General features: G+C 39.1%; 1 protein-coding gene across 1 annotated transcript in view; it reads left to right on the top strand.

Moving 5' to 3' along the window:
• Nucleotides 1-20,029, top strand: part of LOC101558715 (putative heat shock protein HSP 90-beta-3) — a 72,725-nt gene extending 52,696 nt beyond the window's left edge. The window contains 1 exon segment of the mRNA XM_055121163.1: nucleotides 19,898-20,029. Within this exon segment, the coding sequence (XP_054977138.1) occupies nucleotides 19,898-20,029 (132 nt within the window).
• Nucleotides 20,030-21,024: the final 995 nt, after the last annotated feature.

The following is a 21,024-nucleotide window of genomic DNA, read 5'->3' as shown; positions in this document are numbered from 1 at the left end:
AAACTTTCCTCCTGGAACAGCATTTACTATGTCCCATAATTTCTGATAATGCTCCTCTTCCCATTTGCTTCCAAGTATATTTAGATTTCATCTTGTATTACCTCTTTGAGCCACTGGTTAAGTTGTTCACGAATATTTGAGTTTCCCACTTTTTAAAATTTTGTATTTAAAAACATTGTAATCTGATGAGATAGTTATATTATTTCTATGTTCTTAATTTTATGGAGACACGGTTCATGGCCCGTCCTGGATTATGTCGCATGTGTATTGGAGAAGGACATGTACTCAAATTTCGGGAGTTGAACAGTGCTATGAAAGTTTATTAGGTCCATGTTTTCTATTTTTTCTTTTAACACTTATGTTTATGTTTTTTATTGATTTTTTGCTTAGCACATATATGGAGTGTGATAGTGGGGTATTAAGGTCTATTCAGGGCCAGAGAGATAGTACAGTGGGTAAGACATTTGCCTTGCATGTGTCTGAGTTCTATCACTGGTAGCCCAAGTGGTCCTCCAATCCTACCAGGAGTGATTTCTGTTGCAGAACCAGGAGTATCTTCTCAGCAGCACAAGGTGTGTACCAAAACCCAAATGAAATAACATCTGAAAACAGTATGGAGAGTTGTCAGCAAACTTAGCACTGAACTGCCATATGAGCCAGCAATTCCACTTTTGAGCATCTATCCACAGGACATAAAAACCCTCTCTCAAAATGACATATGCACTCTATTATTCATTGCTACACTCAGTACAGTAGGTAAGATATAAAATCAACATAGGTATACCACGATGAAGAATGGATTGTCAAGATGTGGTATATATACACAGTGGAACACTATGCAGCTGCAAGGAATGATGAAAGCACGTAATCTGCTGCAACCTTGTTAGAACTGGAAGATACAATGTTGGATGAAGTAAGCCAGAGGAAGAAAGATGAACACAGGATGATCTCACTTATCTATGGTATATTAATACTGGAAGGACAAATGTAGCTGCATATCCAAAACACAGATTTAACACTGAAAACATATGATCTAGCTGAAACTACTAGAACTTTGTAATGTTCCTGTCAAACTGGCATGCAGACAATGGGATAGGGTTTGGAAGTGGGATGGAATATGGGAACACTGGTAGAGAGAAGCTGAAACTAATTGTGGGATTGGTGCTAAAATATTATATGCCTAAAACTCAAATATCATCAAATATCAATAACTTTGTAAATCACAGTTCTTTAAATTTTAAAAATTTTTAATTTCCTACTAATATTGAGTTGCTGTTATTATTTTTCCTTGGGTCTATTGGAAGTTGCTTTAGAAATTTTGGTGATCTTACGTAGGTGCATGTATGTTTTTTGCGTGTAAAATCTTTTTGATCTATCTTTATATATAACAAATGACATTTATAACCATCTAATTAAAGTACTTGAAGTGTATATTGTCTGGTATAAGCATGAGAATATGAGTCTTTTGATTTGTTTTGTTTTGGGGGCACACCCGTGAATGTTCTGTGTTTACTCCTGGCTCTGCATTCAGGAATTATTCCTGGTGTGGCTCAGAGACTAACTATATGAGATGTTGGTGATCGAACCTGGGTCAGCTGCATGTGAGGCAAACTCCCTACCTCCTGTACTATCATTCAAGGCCTCCAGCCTTTTAGTTTAACCCTGTGTTAACTAAAACTGTTCATAATGTGTCTCACGAGTGTTTACAATTTTTTCTTGCATTTTAAAGGCCATCTAATACCCCTTGCAAAGTTCGTTTTAGCTTTGAGCTTCTTAGACTGTTGGTTTTCCATGAACTCTGTGTTGCTTCTTTAAATCTGAATGACAATTTGGGCCAAAGCAATATTATAGAATGTAAAGCAACTTCCTTGCACACAGCCTGAGTTCGATCTTCAGCACTGCATGTGGCCCCTGAACCTTACCAGGAGTGATGTCTTAGCACAGAGCCAGAAGAAAGCAAGAGTGACTCCATCTGTGCCCTCCTCTATGTATATTGCTCCAGCCATATATACATGTATATATGTATATATATGTATGTATGTATGTGTACATATATATAAATATAAAATATAAAGAGAGAGAGGGAGGGTGCTGGAGCAATAGCACAGCAGGTAGGGCATTTGCCTTGTACTCTGTGCTATCACTCCAGCCATACATACGTATATATAGAGAGAGGTGTGTGGGGGGGGGGTGCTGGAGCGATAGCACAGTGGGTAGGGCATTTGCCTTGCGCGCAGCTGACCCGGGTTTGATTCCTCCATCTCTCTTGGAGAGACCAGCAAGCTACCGAGAGTATCCCACCATCACTGCAGAGTCTGGGAAGCTATCCGTGGCGTATTCAGTATGTCAAAAACAGTAACAAGTCTCACAATGGAGACATTACTGGTGCCTGCTTGAGCAAATTGATAAGTAATGGGATGGCAGTGACAGTAACAGTGGCATATATGTATTCAGATATATATGTACATACACGAATGACGACCTAGATAGTTATTTTTGATTTCTTTTCATTTAGCTTCTTTGTATATCCTACCACTATCTTTTGGATGGTAGAGTTTTATTTGATACTGCTGCTATAAATTTTATGTGTGATCCTTTGTATGGTGTAATTTCTTTATTGGTTATTAATACTCTCATGTTTCTATCTCTGTCTTTGACTTTCATTGCTTTAGTTATAAAGTGTTTTGGAGTTTTTCTACTTAGGTTTATTTTAACAGGAACTCTGAATTTCTTGAATATTCAACTCCGGGAAATTCTCAGTGATCATTTTTTTGATCAATAATTCTCAGATCTCATATTTTTGTTCCTCATAGATTTCTGAAATTTTATACTGTTCTTCTTGAACTAATCCCATAACTCTCTCATACATTCTTCATTTCTTTCCCATTCCTTTCTACATCTTTTATTTACTGATGGTTCCTTATGTTTAACTCCTGTAACTCTGCTGCTAAGGTCTTTCAGTGAGATTTTTCTTTCACCTACCATTCTCCTCAGTTCTGCCACTCTTATTGCAGTTTTCTCGTGTTCTCTCACATACATACTTTATCTTTCTTATTGGAGGTCTATACCATTGTTTCTTTCATCTCTCATTAAATATCACAAACAAGGTTGTTCTAAAGTCATCATCTGATAACTTATATAACTTATGGGTGATAGTGAACCCTTTCAAACTATTATATTCTCTTCTTAATTAGGATAATCTCCTACACATCTTTATTATATTTACTTCACTATGAGGGATATGGGTGAGAATATGGTTATGTTCAGGACTGTGTAGCTATATAAACTCATATTTTCCAGTTCCACTCGGAGCTTGTGCTATTGTGTTTAAGGTGAATTCAGCTGCTGCTGAGCCCCTGCAACATGCCTACTTATCTGTTCTTTTGTATAAATTTCCAGTGACTTATTATGGCCCTTTTGCTTCCGTCCTTGGGCTTGGGCTGCCAAGTGTTCTGTAGCCACAGATCTCTACCATCCCACCTCAATTCCTTCTGTAACTAGATAGATGTCTGCCTTGAAATGGGGCTTTGGGGGTGGCTGCACCTACGATGAGAAGTCTCTGAATAAAGGGCTGGCAAGGATCCTGTTCCTGTGGCTACAGAAGAGTGCCCCACTTCTCTTGTCTGGGAGTCTATTGGGCACTGGACCCGATTCTGACTTAGGCTTTGTGCAGGTGGAGAAAAATTCCAAGGACACATTTGAAACTCACAGTTTTCACAGCTCTCGCAGTGACACTTGCAGTCAGCCTCCATAGCCAGCTGCACTTCAGTGCCAATATATAGCTTCTTTGCCACATCCTAAATTCTGTAACCATATATTCTGGTACTTTACAAGTACGTTTTGTGCACTAGAATCAATGGTGTAATTATTAGATTTCTGCCACTCTTTTTTTCTGCAGGACTACTCCTTGGGTGATATCTGTTTTGGAGCATTTTTGACCTGGTGAAATTTACAGGGAATCCTTCTCTGCTATCTTGGTCCTACCCCCATTGAGTCTAGCAGATCAGCTGAGATTCTCCTTCCAAGGCAGACCTAGAATTTGTCTTCTCCCTTTGAACAATTTTCTATCCTTTCCCTTTGAGAGAATCAATATTGTGTTTGACAATATTTGCTACTTAAAATCATAAATGGCTATTATTCTTTAGTACCATGGTGGTTGAATTATTAAATTATATGTTATTCAGAATTAAATCTGGGTGGTTCTGAATCCTAGTACAGTCTTTTCTTTCCAAATTTTATGTATGTAAAAATGTCTTTTCCAGTTCCGAATGGTGCTGCCTTTTTCTGGAGAATGGGAGAGAGAGGGAACGAACTCTACAGAAATATACAGATTATTCCCCCATTCTCTTCTGAAATACATACAAGATGACAGGGTGTCAAGTATCTTCAAACTAATCAATGAAGGGTTTATAGAGGAAAAGATGAACTGATAAATACTGCGGAAATGGAGAAAACAGTCTATAATTTCATCTTATTTTTTAAAATTTCTGGACCTCTATTGATTTTTAGGCAAATGTGTAACCCAACGGTGTAGAGTCACTCAATAGAAAATCAGTTTCACAATACATGGAGTGCTAAAAGAATTGGCAATTCTCATAACAATGTTCCCTAATGTGTTCCTGAACTTTCCCAGTGGGTTTGCTCTTGGGAATTGTATTTACTTGTACTTTACTGCCAGGCAAGAATCAAGGTGTTGTATTTCAACCAGATGTCCTGAGCTGGGATCTGCAAGATAGAGCAGCAAAGGGAGACATGTGTTTTCCTTTACACAGACCTTCTCAGACCATAACCAGCTGCTTTTGGTTTCACGGGTGGATCTCTACTTGTCAGATTTTCTAGCTCCTGAGGCTTTGGAAAGCCACCCTAGGTTTCTTTCGTTCATCTTGGGCATTACTAATTCAAGTGTCAGATTACACTTCCAGCAGTTTTCTTAAACTGTCATTCCTTAGGATGCTTCCTGACCTGGGCCGCCAGTGTTATAGGGACTTCTCAGCTTAAAACACTTTGCAACATTTCTTTCTAGTGCCAAGGATACTTGAGAAGAATATTGAGACAGTGAAAATATGACTGCATATCCTGAATTGTCCACTCTTTCTGGGTTATCAGTGACTCTCACTGACTTTGAACTATTTAATAACTCTGCGAGCTGTAGAAAACCTAGAATGATGTAAAATATCCCTTATCTATATAAATGTAAATGAATTTTGCTTGGAGTGATGAATTCAGTTATTGTCCCATGGATATTGACCAATTTTGCATTTATTTCAAAATATATTATAGCATTCTCAGTCACCTATGGGAATCTCTGACCTTAGAATTCTCCTTTGAACTGGTTTCACTTATAACTGTTTCCTTCATTCAGTAATGAGTTAAAATATTGACAGGTTTCTTAAAATTTGCATGAGAGTCCCTTTTATTTTTACCTTTAAAACATTATTCTTTAATACTAATTTTCTTTTCCACGGAGTCTTTCAGGTTCACATGGGCCTCTCTTTTTGCCTTTTTGTCTAAACTGGAAATACTCAGTCTGTTCACCATGATATGCTCAACTTGACATTTTAAAAGTAGAATTTAAAACAACTGTATTAGCCATAACTTAAATAATACTTCCTCTAGTCAGCTCTTCTCAGATTTTTTTTTGCTTTTTTTTTGGGTCACACCCAGCGATGCTCAGGGGCTACTCCCGGCCCTGCACTCAGGAATGACTCCTGACTCCTGGCAGTGCTTAGGGGACCATATGGGATGCCGGGGATTCAAGCCGGGTCCGCAGCGTGCAAAGCAAACGCCCTACCCGCTGTGCTATCGCTCAGGCCCCGTCTTCTCAGAATTTTGTTCTCTAGCTTCCCCAAAAGACATTTTTGGAAGAAGCAATTTATATTGACAGCAAGTTTTTAACCTCGACAGAATATGCACAAAAGTCTCCCTGACTTGTCCAGAATAACACCCCCTCAAAGATTGAAGCTTCTTAGAATTCAAGTGGTAGATTTCCAGTGGATTTTGACCTTTCCAAAAGGGTGATTTTATGTAGAAACTATTCACACTTGAAACTTTTCTTTTCTTTCTCTAGCTTCAAATTTTAAGAGTGCATTTAAGGGACAGCATGACAATAACGTTTTCAAGTAAATGTTACTAATTAAAGAATCAAGATCAGCTGTACAGATACTCTTGGTAGCAGATTCTAAAACAGTCAAGGTAAAAATAAGAATTTCACTCAGCTGGCTAAACCCGTGAATAAGAACAGAGGAATACCTGAATGCTAAGGACAAACTAAGAAAATTACTGAAAGTGGAAGAGACTGGGGCTAGCAATTAGAAACAAGGCCAGTGATTTCTAATGATTATCCTGTTACATACTTATGTCTTAGTAGAAGCAAAATGAAAGTATTTCATGTCTTTTAAGAGTCACAGGGCAGGTTGAAAAGAGGGAAGAGCATTTGTTCCTAATCTATTTCAATAATTCACTTGGTAGACATGATGGTCATGATTCTTGGACTTTTTGGCTTCAGATTTGTCTTCTGAAAAAATGGGGTTTGGGGCCAAAGTGATAATACAGCTTACAGGGTGTTTACCTTGTGTGCAGCTGATGCAGCTTCAATCCTCAGCACCACATACAGTCTCTCAAGCACCACCAATAGTGATCCCTGAGGGCAGAGCCAGGAGTAAGCTCTGAGCATTACTGGGTGTGAGTCCCCAAACAAACAAACAAACAAAAAAATAGTAACATAAGAAATGGGCATTGGAGGAGCCAGCAAGATACTTGACGTGTGTGGTACCCTTACCCAATGCCTGGTATCACATGACACTTTCCCAGCACTACTAGCCCACCCACATGTGGCCCTGAGAGGCCCCAAAAAACTGTAGGTTTGGTCCCTAAAATGTAATATTAATTAATTAAATAAAGGCTGGGATGTAGCTCAGTAGTAGTGTATATGTCTCCTACTGTATAAGGCCCTGCATTTGATAGCCAGGACAACAAAATGTAGAGAGCAGAGGATATAGCTCAGAAGACTGGAGCACATAATTTACATGTGGGAATCCCAGTACCGTACCCCATATCCTATCCTGGCACCAATCCCAAGCTCAGAGTTAGTATTATTCCCCAAAACACGAAGCCGGGAACAGCTCCCCAAAACATAAACAAAAATCATCCCATATAGGTACATTGATAAATGTGTTGGACATGGTAGTCTCCAAAGGGCCTTATAGTTATGACCAACCTCTTGAATCAGCTGTAGAAAAGAAAGTAAGTTCTGACTTTTGGATATCTAGAGGTTAAACAAAATACAGCTTTACTAAACCAGGGTTATCAATCACATTTATTACCTTTGGGCCCAAGAACTCAAGTTCTAATAGGTAGTAGTGACATGTAGGTAAGATAATTTCTATAGGTTGTCAACTTTTCCCTCTGATCAGATAGTCTCCTTTCCCTAACTGTAGGATAACATAGCCTTAGGTAGTTTAGGTTTATTGGGTTGTTCCCATCACAGTGCTCCCATCCTTCTGTGTTTATTTGTAGCTTCTTCCTTAGTGTTCTGTTGAACTTGTAAATATTGTTTTTCTCTTCTCCTTGAGTCCTTCGCATAGTTTATTCAGAGCCATGTCCTTTTGTATGGGCACAGGAAGACTATAGCAAATGCTATGCTTTTGCAACCTGGGTGTCATTTGACTCTACATGATATTTTCCTTCTGGGCATCTGTTCCCTAAGCCTCAGCTGCCCTTACTTCCTAGCACTCCCAAAAGCAGGGTCCCGACGAGGGACAGGACAGACCCAGGGCAAGCAGTGAGTTATGTGCTACCCTCGCACCAACATGGGCCTGGCCAAGGTGCCTAATGCTTAACTATAAGTTAAGAGCTTGGTCATGGACAAGTGCTGTCATGATCCAGGAAGTAATAACTAGATTCGGACCCTGCTAGGGTTAGGAATGATTAATCTGGCCTGAGTGCTGCAGTCTGAGTCTGTGGCAAGATGTTGCCAGGAGAGCTGCCCTAAAAGCCTTAACGTATTTCTTACTGTGTCCATACAGAAGTAACTAGTATTAAGATGTTAATGAGCTCTTGGACTAAGGAAAGTAGAAAAACCTTAAGAGGTATTTTGACTGCTGGCATTCCAGCTTTGGAATGCCCTGCCCTCAGGAAGGGTTTTTTTTCTGCTACCTGACTGCATGTAGCCTAGAGGGCAAGGTGGAGAGAGACAAGTAGGGGGAGAGTCCAGTGAAGGAGGAGAATCCAGAGGAAGAGGATCGAGAGAGCGGGGATGGAGGAATGAGGAGCTAGGGAGGAAGAGTGCTGGGGGAGAGAGTGGAGAGAGGAGAAATGGGGAGCTCAGAGAGACTGGAACAGGCACATGGAGTAAATGGAATAAATGGCATCTGATCAATCAACTGGCTTGGCCCTCATGTCCTCTTCCATCTGCCCCATGGCCTGGGCTGTCCCGGCTGGGTGAGTGGCCCAGGACCGACCCCCCCAAAACCCGGGGAGGGGCGGCTGATGGGGAGAGCTACCAGGGCTCTCCCCCCCCCCTTTTTTACACTTAACAATATATCAAACAACATATTTCTATAGGAGCAGTTACTCTTATAGATGTTGTATATCAAATCCTTCTATGGATACTTCTTTACATTGCAAAGTAATGTGTAGCTCCCAATTTCCTTACAAAGGAGTCAGTTTGTGGAAATGTATTTTTCAGTGACCATTACTGTAAAGTAATGTCAACTTTAGCAAAAGTGTATTACTAGAATTAGCTGAAAATTGGAAAATAACAATGCTTAATAATTCTAAGAAGCTGAGATATAAATGAATGAAGTCACAAAAGAACAAATAACATATCAGTACAAGGTCTTCTTGAAAGTTTTTACCAAGACAATTTCTTTGTGGTAATCCCTTTCAAATCCCTTTGGGACCAGACTTGCCACCATTTCTCCTTGGTGCTCTCATATAATATCCTGGGTCTCTCTTATTGCTTCCTGCTAGAATTTTCTTGCTTATTTTTGCAATTTTTCAGGTCAAATTTGACTTATTTGTAGTTACACTTTAAGATCCATTATATTTTAATATCATATTGGATAGAGGAAAGAGTACCACCATCTAACATCTGATAGATTCCAGTTTGGGGCCCAGGAGGTAGCTCAGAGATTTAGAGTAACTACCTTCCAAATATAAGACCTCAAATTCAATCACTAGGACTGTTGCATATGTCAAATATAATCCTAACATTTCTGCAGTTTGAGGCTGGTATCTCTGCTGTCTCTGATCCCTGGAAGAACATACAGTTTCTAAACATGTTATAGCCAAGTGTGAGTCACTAGGCAATTATATGTTTTAGCACTGTAACTAAAGTGCACAACCATTGGTGAGCACTACATCCAAAATGTGCAGTAGCATCTGTATCACTGTATCACTGTCATCCCGTTGCTCATCGATTTGCTCGAGCGGACACCAGTAATGTCTCCATTGTGAGACTTGTTGTTACTGATTTTGGAATATCGAATATGCCATGGGTAGTTTGCCAGGCTCTGTCATGCGGGCGAGACATTTTCGGTACCTTGCCGGACTCTCTGAGAGGCATAGAGGAATCAAACCCAGGTCGGCTGTGTGCAAGGAAAATGCCCTACCCGCCGTGCTATTGCTCCAGCTATATATATATTTGTCAATCATACCTCGTGAGACTCCTGGCAAAGGCATAGATAAAAGAATGCAACCTTCTGTAAGCACTGAAACCAAGCACTGTAATCTGACATGCAACCCTTGGCAAGCAAGTTCCACAACCAAGCTTATTTGTGACCCCTGATCATTGCAATAACAAATGGAGTAGTGGGAGAAAAATAAGTTAAATAAAAATAAAATAAATGAAAATTCCAGCTTAAAAATTACAGAAAATTTATTTCATAGACTTCTGAGTATGTAAAGTAAGTTACTCATGTAATAGTGGAAAGAATGTGGGCTTCTCAAGAAGCACCTGAGAGTTGGAGAGACAGTGCAGCATGTAAGACACTTGCTTTGCACTTGACTTCGGTTTGATCTTCAGCACTACATATGGCCCCCTGAATTCCACCAGAAGTGAACCCTGAGTACAGAATCAGGAGTAAGCCATGAGCACAGTCAGGATAAATGAAAGAAGGAAGGAAGGTAGGAAGGTAGGCAGGCAGGAAGGAAGAATACTACTGGATTTAAACCTTAAAATTACCATTTGCCACCTGGTGATATTAGGCATGTTACCCCTCTTTGGTCCTGTTTTATTTTATTTTGGGGTGGGGGCATAGGTCACACCTGAGCACACTTAATACTGGCTTTCTGCCAGGGATCACTCCTGGTGGTGGTCATAGAAATGTGTGACTTTACTTTCCTCTAAGGAAAACTTTTTGGATCAGTTTTAGTCAATTATTCATAACAAGTAATACAAAATAAGTTATTTAGCATCTGCCTTTTGGGAAGGCTTTCGTGCTGGTGGGAAAACTCAAAATAATGGTGGTGGGAAGGAGTGATGGTGGTGGGATTGTGTTGAAATATTGAACTGAACATTACCAATTACTGTGAATAGCTCTTTGAAAATAAAGTTTTAAAAAAGGAAGTGTGTAACTTCCCATGAGCCATAACTAAAGGTGTGTGTCCTTTAGTCACCCAACACCTCCATAAAAGAAAAACGGGGTGAAGGAAAGGAAGTAAACAAATTATTTTTGAAAATAAAACATGTAAGAGGTACTGGGGAGATCTCCTGCACTATACCTTGGGCACCACAAGGATCAACTCCCAAGCACCAAGCTAAGATTAACCTCCAGCACCACAAAGTGTGGTCCAAAAACAAAAAAAAAACATGTAAGAAAATGGGCAATTTACCTTAAAAAGTTCAGAAGATTAGTGAGACAAATATATGTAAATTGGCTTAGCATGGTGCCTGGCACATTGTACCTATTAATAGTCTAATTTCTTACATTTGTGGAGCGCTTTCTGTTTAACTCATTCTAATTTTACCATCCTAGTCATTTATTATGTTGCAATAAAATTCAGTTTCCTAAACAAAATCAGTTTATAATTAAAAGTACAAATACACACACATTTTTGTCTGATATTAGACATTGACACTCTAAGATTTAAGTTCATCTAGTGAGCTTTTCTTGCACCTATATTTTATTTAATGGTGATTATATCTGATAGTCTTTTCTAGTATTCCTTAGTTATTTAGAAAAAAAGCCTCTGGGTTTTGGTAATTTTACAATTTGAAGACTTTCAAACTGTTCAGACATGATATTTCCCAATCATTAGGTTTGTGCCTGTGAGATTGACCCAGCTCAGAACGACAGTGGAAAGAGTGGTACAATCACTTTGTGTGATATAGGCGCTTTGCTGTATAGAATTTATGACAAATAAAACTCTTATTTTTAATTTTTTTATTTATTATTTTTTTTTTTGCTTTTTGGGTCACACCTGGCAATGCACAGGGGTTACTCCTGGCTCTGCACTCAGGAATTACCTCTGGCGATGCTCAGGTACCATATGGGATGCTGGGAATCGAACCCGGGTTGGCTGTGTGCAAGGCAAACGCCCTACCCGCTGTGCTATCACTCCAGCCCCTAAAACTCTTATTTTTTAAGAAAATTGTTTTAATTATAGATTTTTTATCCTCTCGTATATCCCTATTACTAAAATAGTGCCTGACATAGCAGGTAGTTGATGCTTATTTATTTAAGGAACAACATATATTTGACCAGCCAAAGCTAACAGTATTTGCTCAATAGAAACTGGGAGAAAAAGAAGTTGGTCGGTGAGTTTAGAAAAGTTGTAAAAACTCTAGTGTGTAATCACCAAGCGGCTAGGAATCCTGGCAGCTTTCTCTCGCAGGCTGTGTTCCGTGGTCTCCCGCCACTTCCCCACCCTTGTCTGCAGCCGAGGCCAACAGATGCATGAAGGAGGGAACAGGGCCACCATGCTGGTTGGTGATCAGTTGCCATTTATTCCATTCACCCTTCACGCCTGTTTCAGTCTCACTAAGCTACCCATTCCTGTCTCCTGTCTCTCCCGCTTATCCCTTCGAGCTCAGACTTGCTGCCTTGGTCTCTCTGCCTCTCTGTATCTCTCTGTTTCTCTATCTTTCTATCTCTCTCTGTCTCACTGTCTCTCTCTCCCTCCCCACCACATTCGGGGTAGCAAACAACCCAGGCCCAGTAGCACAATAAACATATGAAATCTTTCTATATCTCTCCCTCTCTGACTCATTTCACTTAACATGATACTTTCCATGTAGATCTATTTATATGCAAATTTCATGCCTTCATCTTTTCTAACAGCTGCATTGTATCCCATTGTGTAGAAGTACCAAAGTTTCTTTAACAGGTCATCTATTCTTGGGCACTCAGGTTTTTTCCAGATTTCGGCTATTGTAAACAGTGCACAATGAACATACAAGTGAGACGTCATTTCTACTATACTCTTTTGCGTCTCCAAAATATATTCTCAAAAATGGTATAGCTGGGTCAAATGGGAGCTCAATTTCTAATTTTTTGAGAACGTCCTTACTGTTTTCCAAAAGGGCTGAACCAGTCGGCATTCCCACCAGCAGTTAAGGAGAGTCCCTTTCTCCCCACATCTTCGCCAGCTTTTGTTCTTTTGGATGTGGGCCGGTCTTTGTGGTGTAAGATGGTATCTCATTGTTGTTTTGATCTGCATCTCCCTGATGATTAGTGATGAAGAGAGTTTTTTCATGTGCCTTTTGGCCATTCAGATATCTTCTTTGAGAAAGTTTCTATTCATTTCATCACCCCATTTTCTGATGGGGTTGGATGTTTTCTTCTTGTAGAGTTCAACTAGTTCCTTGTATGTCCTTGATATCAATCCCTTATCCAATGGGTATTGGGTGAAAATCCTTTCCCGTTCTGTTGACTGTCTTTGTATTTTGGTCACTGTTTCTTTAGAGGTGCAGAAGCTTCTTAGTTTAAGATAGTCCCATTTGTTAATCACTGTTTCCACTTGCATGTCATCTTTGAAGATACCTTTAGCTTCAATGTCATGGAAGGTTTTGCCAACCTTGTCTTCAATGTATTTTATGGATTCTGGTCTAATGTTGAGGTCTTTAATCCATTTTCATCTGATTTTTGTACATGGTGTTAGGTAGAGATCTGAACCCATTTTTTGCATGTAGTTGCCCAATTTTGCCAGCACCATTTGTTAAAGAGGCTTTCCTTGTTCCACTTCACGTTCTGTGGAATATAAAGTAACAGAATGGGAGACTAACACCCAAGAATAGTAGAGATAAGGACCAGGAGGTAGGTCTACTCCATGGTTTGGAAACTGGCCTCAAATGCTGGGGGAAAGGCAGTTCAAATACAGAAGGGAACACCAAGTAAAGGGTATTTGGAGGACCAAATCGGGTTGAGAGATGCGAACCGAACATAGAATATAGATCGAACACAATGGCCACTCAATGCCTCTAGTGCAAACTATAACACCCAAAAGGAAAGAGAGAACAAAAGGGAATGCCCTGCCACAGAGGCAGGGTGGGGTGGAGGGAGGAGGAGGGAGTGGTGGGAGGGATACTGGGATCATTGGTGGTGGAGAATGTGCACTGGTAGAGGGATGGGTACTCGATCATTGTATGACTGAAACACAAACACGAAAGTTTGTAAGTATGTAACTGTACCCCACGGTGATTCACTAATAAATAATTTTAAAAAGAAGAGATAGATTAAGATGGAATGTGCCTGCCATGGAAGCAAGGGTTGGGAAGAGGTGGGGGTGGGGGGAGGGATACAGGGAACATTGAAAGTGGAGAACAGGCAGTGGTGGAGGGATGGGTACTCGAATATTGTTTGACTGCAATGCAATCATAAAAGTTTGTAAGTCTATAAAAAAGAAAATATATTAACATGTCATATTTTGTATATTGTATTATCTACATGATCTAATATTCTATCATTTGATAGGACAGATCTAGTTCAATTCATAAGACACAAACCACAACCTACCTACCAAGTATGGAAATATATCTGCTTTTGATATGGAATACATGCACACCTGCTATGGGTAAAATCACATGTACATAGATAAAAGTTTCACCTTCAAATGGTTACTTCAGAATTCAAGTATATTTTAAAATAAAATTTCATGCAGTGCTTAATGTGGTATTCTCTAGTTTTTAGTTAAACAGAAACAGAAAGAAGGCAAAATGAAAACAAAATTTATTTCTTCAGTGTTATATCCACTGCCAATACTTATATTTTATGCAATATATTTGCAAAGAAAAGAAACAATCTCAGTTTTTATATTTCATTTTAAACAACTACAATATTTATAAGCTCTTCAGAATTACAAACACTCAGACACATACTCTCAGAGACACTTGCAGGTACATATATTCTTTCTCTGGTTTATACTGAATATTGGTAGAGGCAATGAAGACTTTTCAGAGCCCATGATCAGAAAAGCGAAACCCATTTTCCTTCCTCACACCTACCCTCTAGGGCCATTTGTAATTTTCTTCCTTCCATTTACTCACGTAGAGCTCATTGGTATACTCGTGTACGATTAAGATAATCAGTTTTTACAATTTGTTTTCACTTAAACCATAAGCCTTAAAAAAACATTAGCAGACGTGATTTCCCCTACCTCATTTTCTATCGTTTTGCGTGTAGAATCAAGCTTCATATATTAAAAAATCTTGTTTGACCACAACTACACACACACACACACAAAAAAAAAGAAACATATGAAAGCTGTTCCTGGTTGCCGATCAGGCTCAAGGGCAAAATGCCATTTAGGAGTTTTTCTCCTTTCCTTAGTCCAATAACTTCATTAACATCATAATTAACCTCTTAATTCTACTTCTTAATGTTAGTTATTTTGTATGGACATAGTAAAAATATATTAAGCTTATAGGGTGGCTTTTCTGGGGACATATTGCTAGTGATCTCAGACTACAGTGCTCAGGCCAGATTGATCTTTCCTAACCCTAGCAGGGTCCTAATCCACATATTACTTTTTGGATCATGACAGAATTTGTACATGATCATGCTCTTAACTTATAGTTAAGTATTATGGCACTTGGCCTGGCCCATTTCTATGCCAGGGTTGCTCACAGCTTGCCCTGGGTCTATCCAGTCCCTCATCAGGACCCTACTTTTGGGGTACTAGGAAGTAAGGGCAACTGAAGCTTAAGTCGAAAGATATTCAAGTTGCAAATATTTACAAGTTAACAGAGTTTGATTAAGAGATAAAGGTGATTGACTGGTTGGGTAAGCAGAGCAGAAAGAAAGAGTTTACAAATAAACACAGAGGAATGGGAGCACTGTGATGAGAATAACCCAATAAACCTAAGCTCCTTGTGGCAAGGCAGAAAGGACAAACCAATGTTATCCTACATCCTAGAGTCTTCCAAGTTTTGCCATAGAACCAAGATCAATTCTGAAACATCTGACATTCCAGGGATGAGACCTTTAAGATCTGTTTTCTAGATCTCTTAACCAGGAAATGCATATTAAGTGTAAAGGCAATAAACGGTTTGTTCAGATCAGTTAAATAAATATAACTGTGATGGACAAACATTTAGTAGGAAAGTGTATTTTAGGCTTATTAGCTATCCTGTCTGTGTGGCCCTGGAAAAGTCATTTTATTTCTCATTTCATTTTGTTCTGTTAAATGAATCAAATGACCACTCCCTAGATCACACAAGATATGTTAAGTTGGAGAGAGGGAAAAAGAGATATAAGGACCTATAATAACATGGCCATAAATTTTCTTTAAAGTTATAGTTCTGCTAAAACTAAATCAACAATTTCACTATGCTTCTTATGTGACTGTGGCAGTGACTAAAATATGCGGTCTATTCTTTGGCTATTTGGTGGCTTGAATGGTGGGAATGACAAGCATTGAAGAAGATATAGATGCAAATGATGTTCTGTCAGCAACAAGGTTTTCTATTTTTGAATGAAAAATTCCTCTCATGAAGTGAGATTCTTTCCATATGCCCAACCACCCATGAGCAGCCAAATATTTTATTGCCTATGACTTTATAAAAAAAGGTTCTTCCCTGTTAATTATGTGCCCCTTTAGAGAAAACATAATATTTATCACCTTATTGTCTCTACATGAATTTATGCAAATAGTTCTATGCTACGGCATGGCTGTTGCTGATCCCCTTTCTCAGTGCGCACTTTGCATTTCTTCTAAGTACAAAAAATGCTCAGTATTTTATTTTACTTTAATTTCCTTCTAGAATGATCACATTTTTTCCTGCCATATCTAGACCCCATCTGTCTTCAAAACCAAACTTAAAATTTATCTCAGCAGAATAATTTTTTAAAAAAAATTAGTCACAGTGAAATTACAAATTTATTCATAATTGGGGTTCAGAAATAAATTGTTTCAACACCAATTCTTTCCACAATGTCCACTTACCTTAACCAATGCCTCTGCCCCAACACCACTAGCCTCCCACCCACCAGTTTCTGCAGTCTTTTATCTACTACTAAAGGTTTTGTAAACAGTGCTTCCTTTTATGACCTTTTATGATTTTGGGGTCATACCTGGCAGTGCTCAGGGATTACTGCCGGGTCGGCACTCAAGAATTACTCATGGGGGGTTGGGAAACCATATGGGGTGCCGGTAATCAAATGTAGGTCAATTATGTGCAAGGCGAATGCTGTACTCACTGTACTCATGTACAGGTTTTGTAAGCAATGCTTCAGGTGAGCGCTTGGGAGGAAATACAGGGTTTGAGGAGCACTGGCTATTGGTTGAAAGAAATGATACTTACCCAGAAGTGGGAAGGAAGTAGCAATTTCAAATGATATATTCCAAGTGCCAAAGGAGTTATATAGGGGGAGTGTCCTGGTGGAGAGTGCTATGGGCAGGCAGTATCAGGAGTGGGAAATAAATCTGGGACTTTAGAGAAAGTGCTAACTTTAAACAGGCAAGGTGGAGGGACAGGATATTGAATGAAGAAAAGAGCCAGCAAAAGGGAAATAGACAGGAACATAGTAAATCTTTTCTGGACAAGGAAAACTGTATCTATTCCTAGGGAAAACTGTGTTGAAGATTTAGCAGCATGATGACTGGAATGGCAGGCTAGAAAACTGTGGAGGTCAAGCTAAGGCGTTAGGTTACTGTTCTTTGGTAAATTGGTGTTTATGCAGGGTTATTATATAGAAGATTTATTTGAGGGGACACAGATTTGAGCACATTTATCGAACCAGAGCATGCATTGTGACATTAAATTTAGGGCAAATGGTTATAGAAGCAGCCAGACTCCAGATAAAATAAATTGGTTTACAGCTGGTTTATCACCAGGCAATTTAGGAATATTACAGTCTCTGCATACATAAAGGTGAATTTTGGATTCTCTGCCAGTAGACTGGAGGTAATTTTGAGAATAGAGCATAAAATTTTTGAGTTATTTAGACCTGAATTGAAATTCAGACTCTACCATTCTACCATTGGTTGTTATTTAGGTTGAAATTTAGGCAAGTTACTTAAACTCTCTGAGCCTCTGTTTGCTCATGTGTGAAATGTTCATAGTAGCAACTTCACATAGAACGTAATTCGAAAGACTGATGCATAGGAGACAAATATTTTTCTTTTACTTTTTATTGAATCACTGTGAGATAGAGCATTAGAAAATTGTTCATGATTGCACTTCAGTCATACAATGTTCCAACACCCACCCCTCCACCAGTGTAATTTCCCAGCACCACTGTCCCCAGTTTCCTTCCCACCCCTTCAAGCCACCCCCAATTCCAGCCTGCCTCTATGGCAGTTACCTCTCTTCTCTATCTTTTTACCTTTCTCTCTCATTTTAGGAATTATGGTTTGCAATAAAAATGCTGAAAGGTTATCAGTTATATTCCTTTACCTGTTTTCAACACTCAGTTCTAGTCCAGGGTTATCATTTCCAACTATTGTTGTCATAATGGATCCTCCTCTGTCTTAAATTACCCTCCATCCCCAACATACAATTGATCAAACATTGACCAGTTCTCCTGGCCACATTTTCCCTGGTCTTGGCTATTCTTTCATGCTTTTTAAAAAAAGATTCAACAAATAAATGTAGTCATTGTATATCTGTCCCTCTCCTTCTAACTCATTTCACTCAGCATGATATTCTCCATGTCTATCCATTTACATGCAGATTTTATGATCTCATTTTTCCTAAGCGCTGTGTAGTATTCCATTTGATAGATGTATCATCATTTCTTTATCCATAAATCTGTTTGTGAGCACTCAGGTTGTTTCCAGATTCTGGCTACTGTGAGTAGAGCTGCAGTGAACATAGACGTGCAGATGGCGTTTCTGCTGTGTGTTTTTGGATCCCCGGGTATATTCTCAGAGGTGATATTGCTGGGTCAGATGGGAGGTTTGGAACTTAATTTCTAGTTTTTTGAGAAATATCCACATTGTTTTCCAAAAAGGCTGGACCAGTCGGCATTGCCACCAGCAATGAATAAGGATTCCCTCTACTCCACGTCCGCACTAGCACTGGTTGTTCTTGTTTATTTGTACATGTGCCAGTCTCTTTGTCATGAGATGATATATCATTGTTCGTTATTCTAATTTGCATTTCCTTGATTAGTGAGGTAGAGCATTTTTTTCATATGTCTTTTGGCCATTCGAATTTCTTCTTTGAGGAAGTAACTGTTCATTTCTTCTCCCCGTTTTTGATGGGTTTGGGTGTTTTTTTCCTTGTAAAGTTCTACATTGCCTTTTAATAAAAGTCCACTAAGAACTACAGCAATCCTTTGGAAAAGGAAGATTGGAGGCATCACATTCCCTTACTTCAAACTCTACTACAAAGTGGTAGTCATTAAATAGCATGGGATTGGAATAAAGACAGTAGACCTTTATTCTATACAATGTAAACCATTGGAATAGAGTTGCATATCCTCTCACATACATGATCACCTAATCTTTGACAAGAGAGCAAGAAATATGAAGTGGAGCAAGGAAAATCTCTTTAAAAAGTGGTCCTTGGAAAACGAGACAGTTTTACATGTAAAAATGAACTTTCACCTCTACCTATCATCATGCACGAAAGTCAGATCAATATTGATTAAAGACCACAACATCAGATCTGAATCCATAAGAAAACATAGGCAAAACCCTTCATAACATTGAAGCTCAAAGCATCTTCAAAGATGAAATACTACTGACCAAGCAAGTGGAAGCAAAGTTTAACAAATGGGACCACATTAAACTAAGAAGCTTCTGTACCTCAAAAGAAACAGTGACCAAGATACATAATTCAAGGATTACCTCACAGTTTCTGTTTATTTGGGGGCCACACCCAGGAGTGTTCATGGCTCTGCATACAGGGGGTTCTTCTGGTGGTACTCAGAGAACCATATTGAGTGCTAGAGATTGAACCTGATTTGGCTCTTGTATGAAAAAAAACCCTGCGTGCTGTACTATCTGTCTAGTCTCTACTTTGGGGGTTTTGATATCAAAAATGAGATAATGAAGTTGCCATTTGCTGAGATACTTCTGAACACTTTGAGGAATAAGAGGTTTTGTTTTGAGTGCATGATGATTCTTAACCATTCAAGTGTACCATCCAATAGGAGAAAATGGGACATATGAGTTAAGAATTCAGGAGAGAACAGTGTTTCCAATCTTAAAGTTTAGGAAGGGAGGCAGGCATTTGGAAAAGGCAAAGTCTGTAGATGCTTTAATGCATTTCGGCCTTGTTCTTGAGTCCTGCTGAATGTATTCATTTCGTCTCCTTTTGATGTGAGTATAGACAACAAGAACTGACATTTACTGTGTGCTTTTTATGCACCTGATACATAGAACTGCTATCTTATGAAGTATATATTATCATCTACATTTTATAGTTGAGAAAACTGAGGTTCTGAAAGATAAGAAAACTACTGGCATTAACTCAGAACTTTTTTGTTTCACTATTTTTCTTTATTTTTAGGGTGGGTATATGGCTGCCAAGGTCCAGAAATTGGAGGAACAGTTTTGTTCAGATTCTGCTCTGCAGAAGGATGGAAGTTCATCTACAATTTTTAGTGGAGTTGCCATCTATGTTAATGGATATACAGGTTGATTATTTTTTGCTTTTTAGGTACTCTATTTTGATATGTACTTATATATATATATTTTTTACTTATTTTTTATTTTTAAAATTAATTTATTTATTTTTAATTTTTATTAGTGAATCACCATGAGGTACAGTTACAAACTTATGAACTTTCATGTTTGCATTTGGTTTACATCCCTCACCAGTGCCCACTCTCCACCACCAATGTTCCCAGTATCCCTCCCACTACCCCCACCCCAATCCCCACCACCTCACCCTGCCTCTGCAGCAGGGCATTCCCTTTTGTTCTTTCTCTGTTGGGTGTTGTAGTTTGCAATAGAGGTATTGAGTGGCCATCATGTTCGGTCTATTGTCTACTTTTGGTACGCAGCTTTCAAACTGAGTGGGTCCTCCCAAAATTCTCTACTAGGTGTTCCCTTCTCTATCTCTGCTGCCTTTTCCCCCAGCATGTGTTAATTCATAGAACTTTAAGTAAATCTGCTGGGACTCAAAGTAGAATATAAGTTGCAAATCTGTACTGAGTGAGAGAGCTAACTCTATGATCTCTATGCCAACGATATGTTCTGGTGGATTAACCAGATTCAAGAATTACTTAAAATCAGTCCCTGCCTTATTTCTTAGTGTAGCACTGCACTGCACTGTCATCCCATTGTTCATCGATTTGCTCTAGTGGGCACCAGTAATGTCTCCATTGTGAGACTTGTTATTATTGTTTTTGGCACATCAAATATGCCACGGGTAGTTTGCCAGGCTGTGCTGTGCGGGCGGGATACTCTCTGTAGCTTGCTAGGCTCTCTGAGAGAGACGGAGGACTCAAACCTGTGTAGGCCACATGCAAGGCAAATGCCCTACTCTCTGTGCTATCGCTCCATTTAGTGTACTCTTTAAAATTGCTGGGAGTTCACAAATTATCAATTTATTAAGAATATTAATTACTTTTGGGGGCTGGAGCGATAGCACAGCGGGTAGGGCATTTGCCTTGCACGCGGCCAACCCAGGTT

This window comes from Sorex araneus, chromosome X, assembly GCF_027595985.1.
Source record: "Sorex araneus isolate mSorAra2 chromosome X, mSorAra2.pri, whole genome shotgun sequence".
In the NCBI taxonomy this organism is placed as follows: domain Eukaryota; kingdom Metazoa; phylum Chordata; class Mammalia; order Eulipotyphla; family Soricidae; genus Sorex; species Sorex araneus.
The sequence above is the reverse complement of the archived record's forward strand: the minus strand, read 5'-3'. Positions and strand labels throughout refer to the sequence as shown.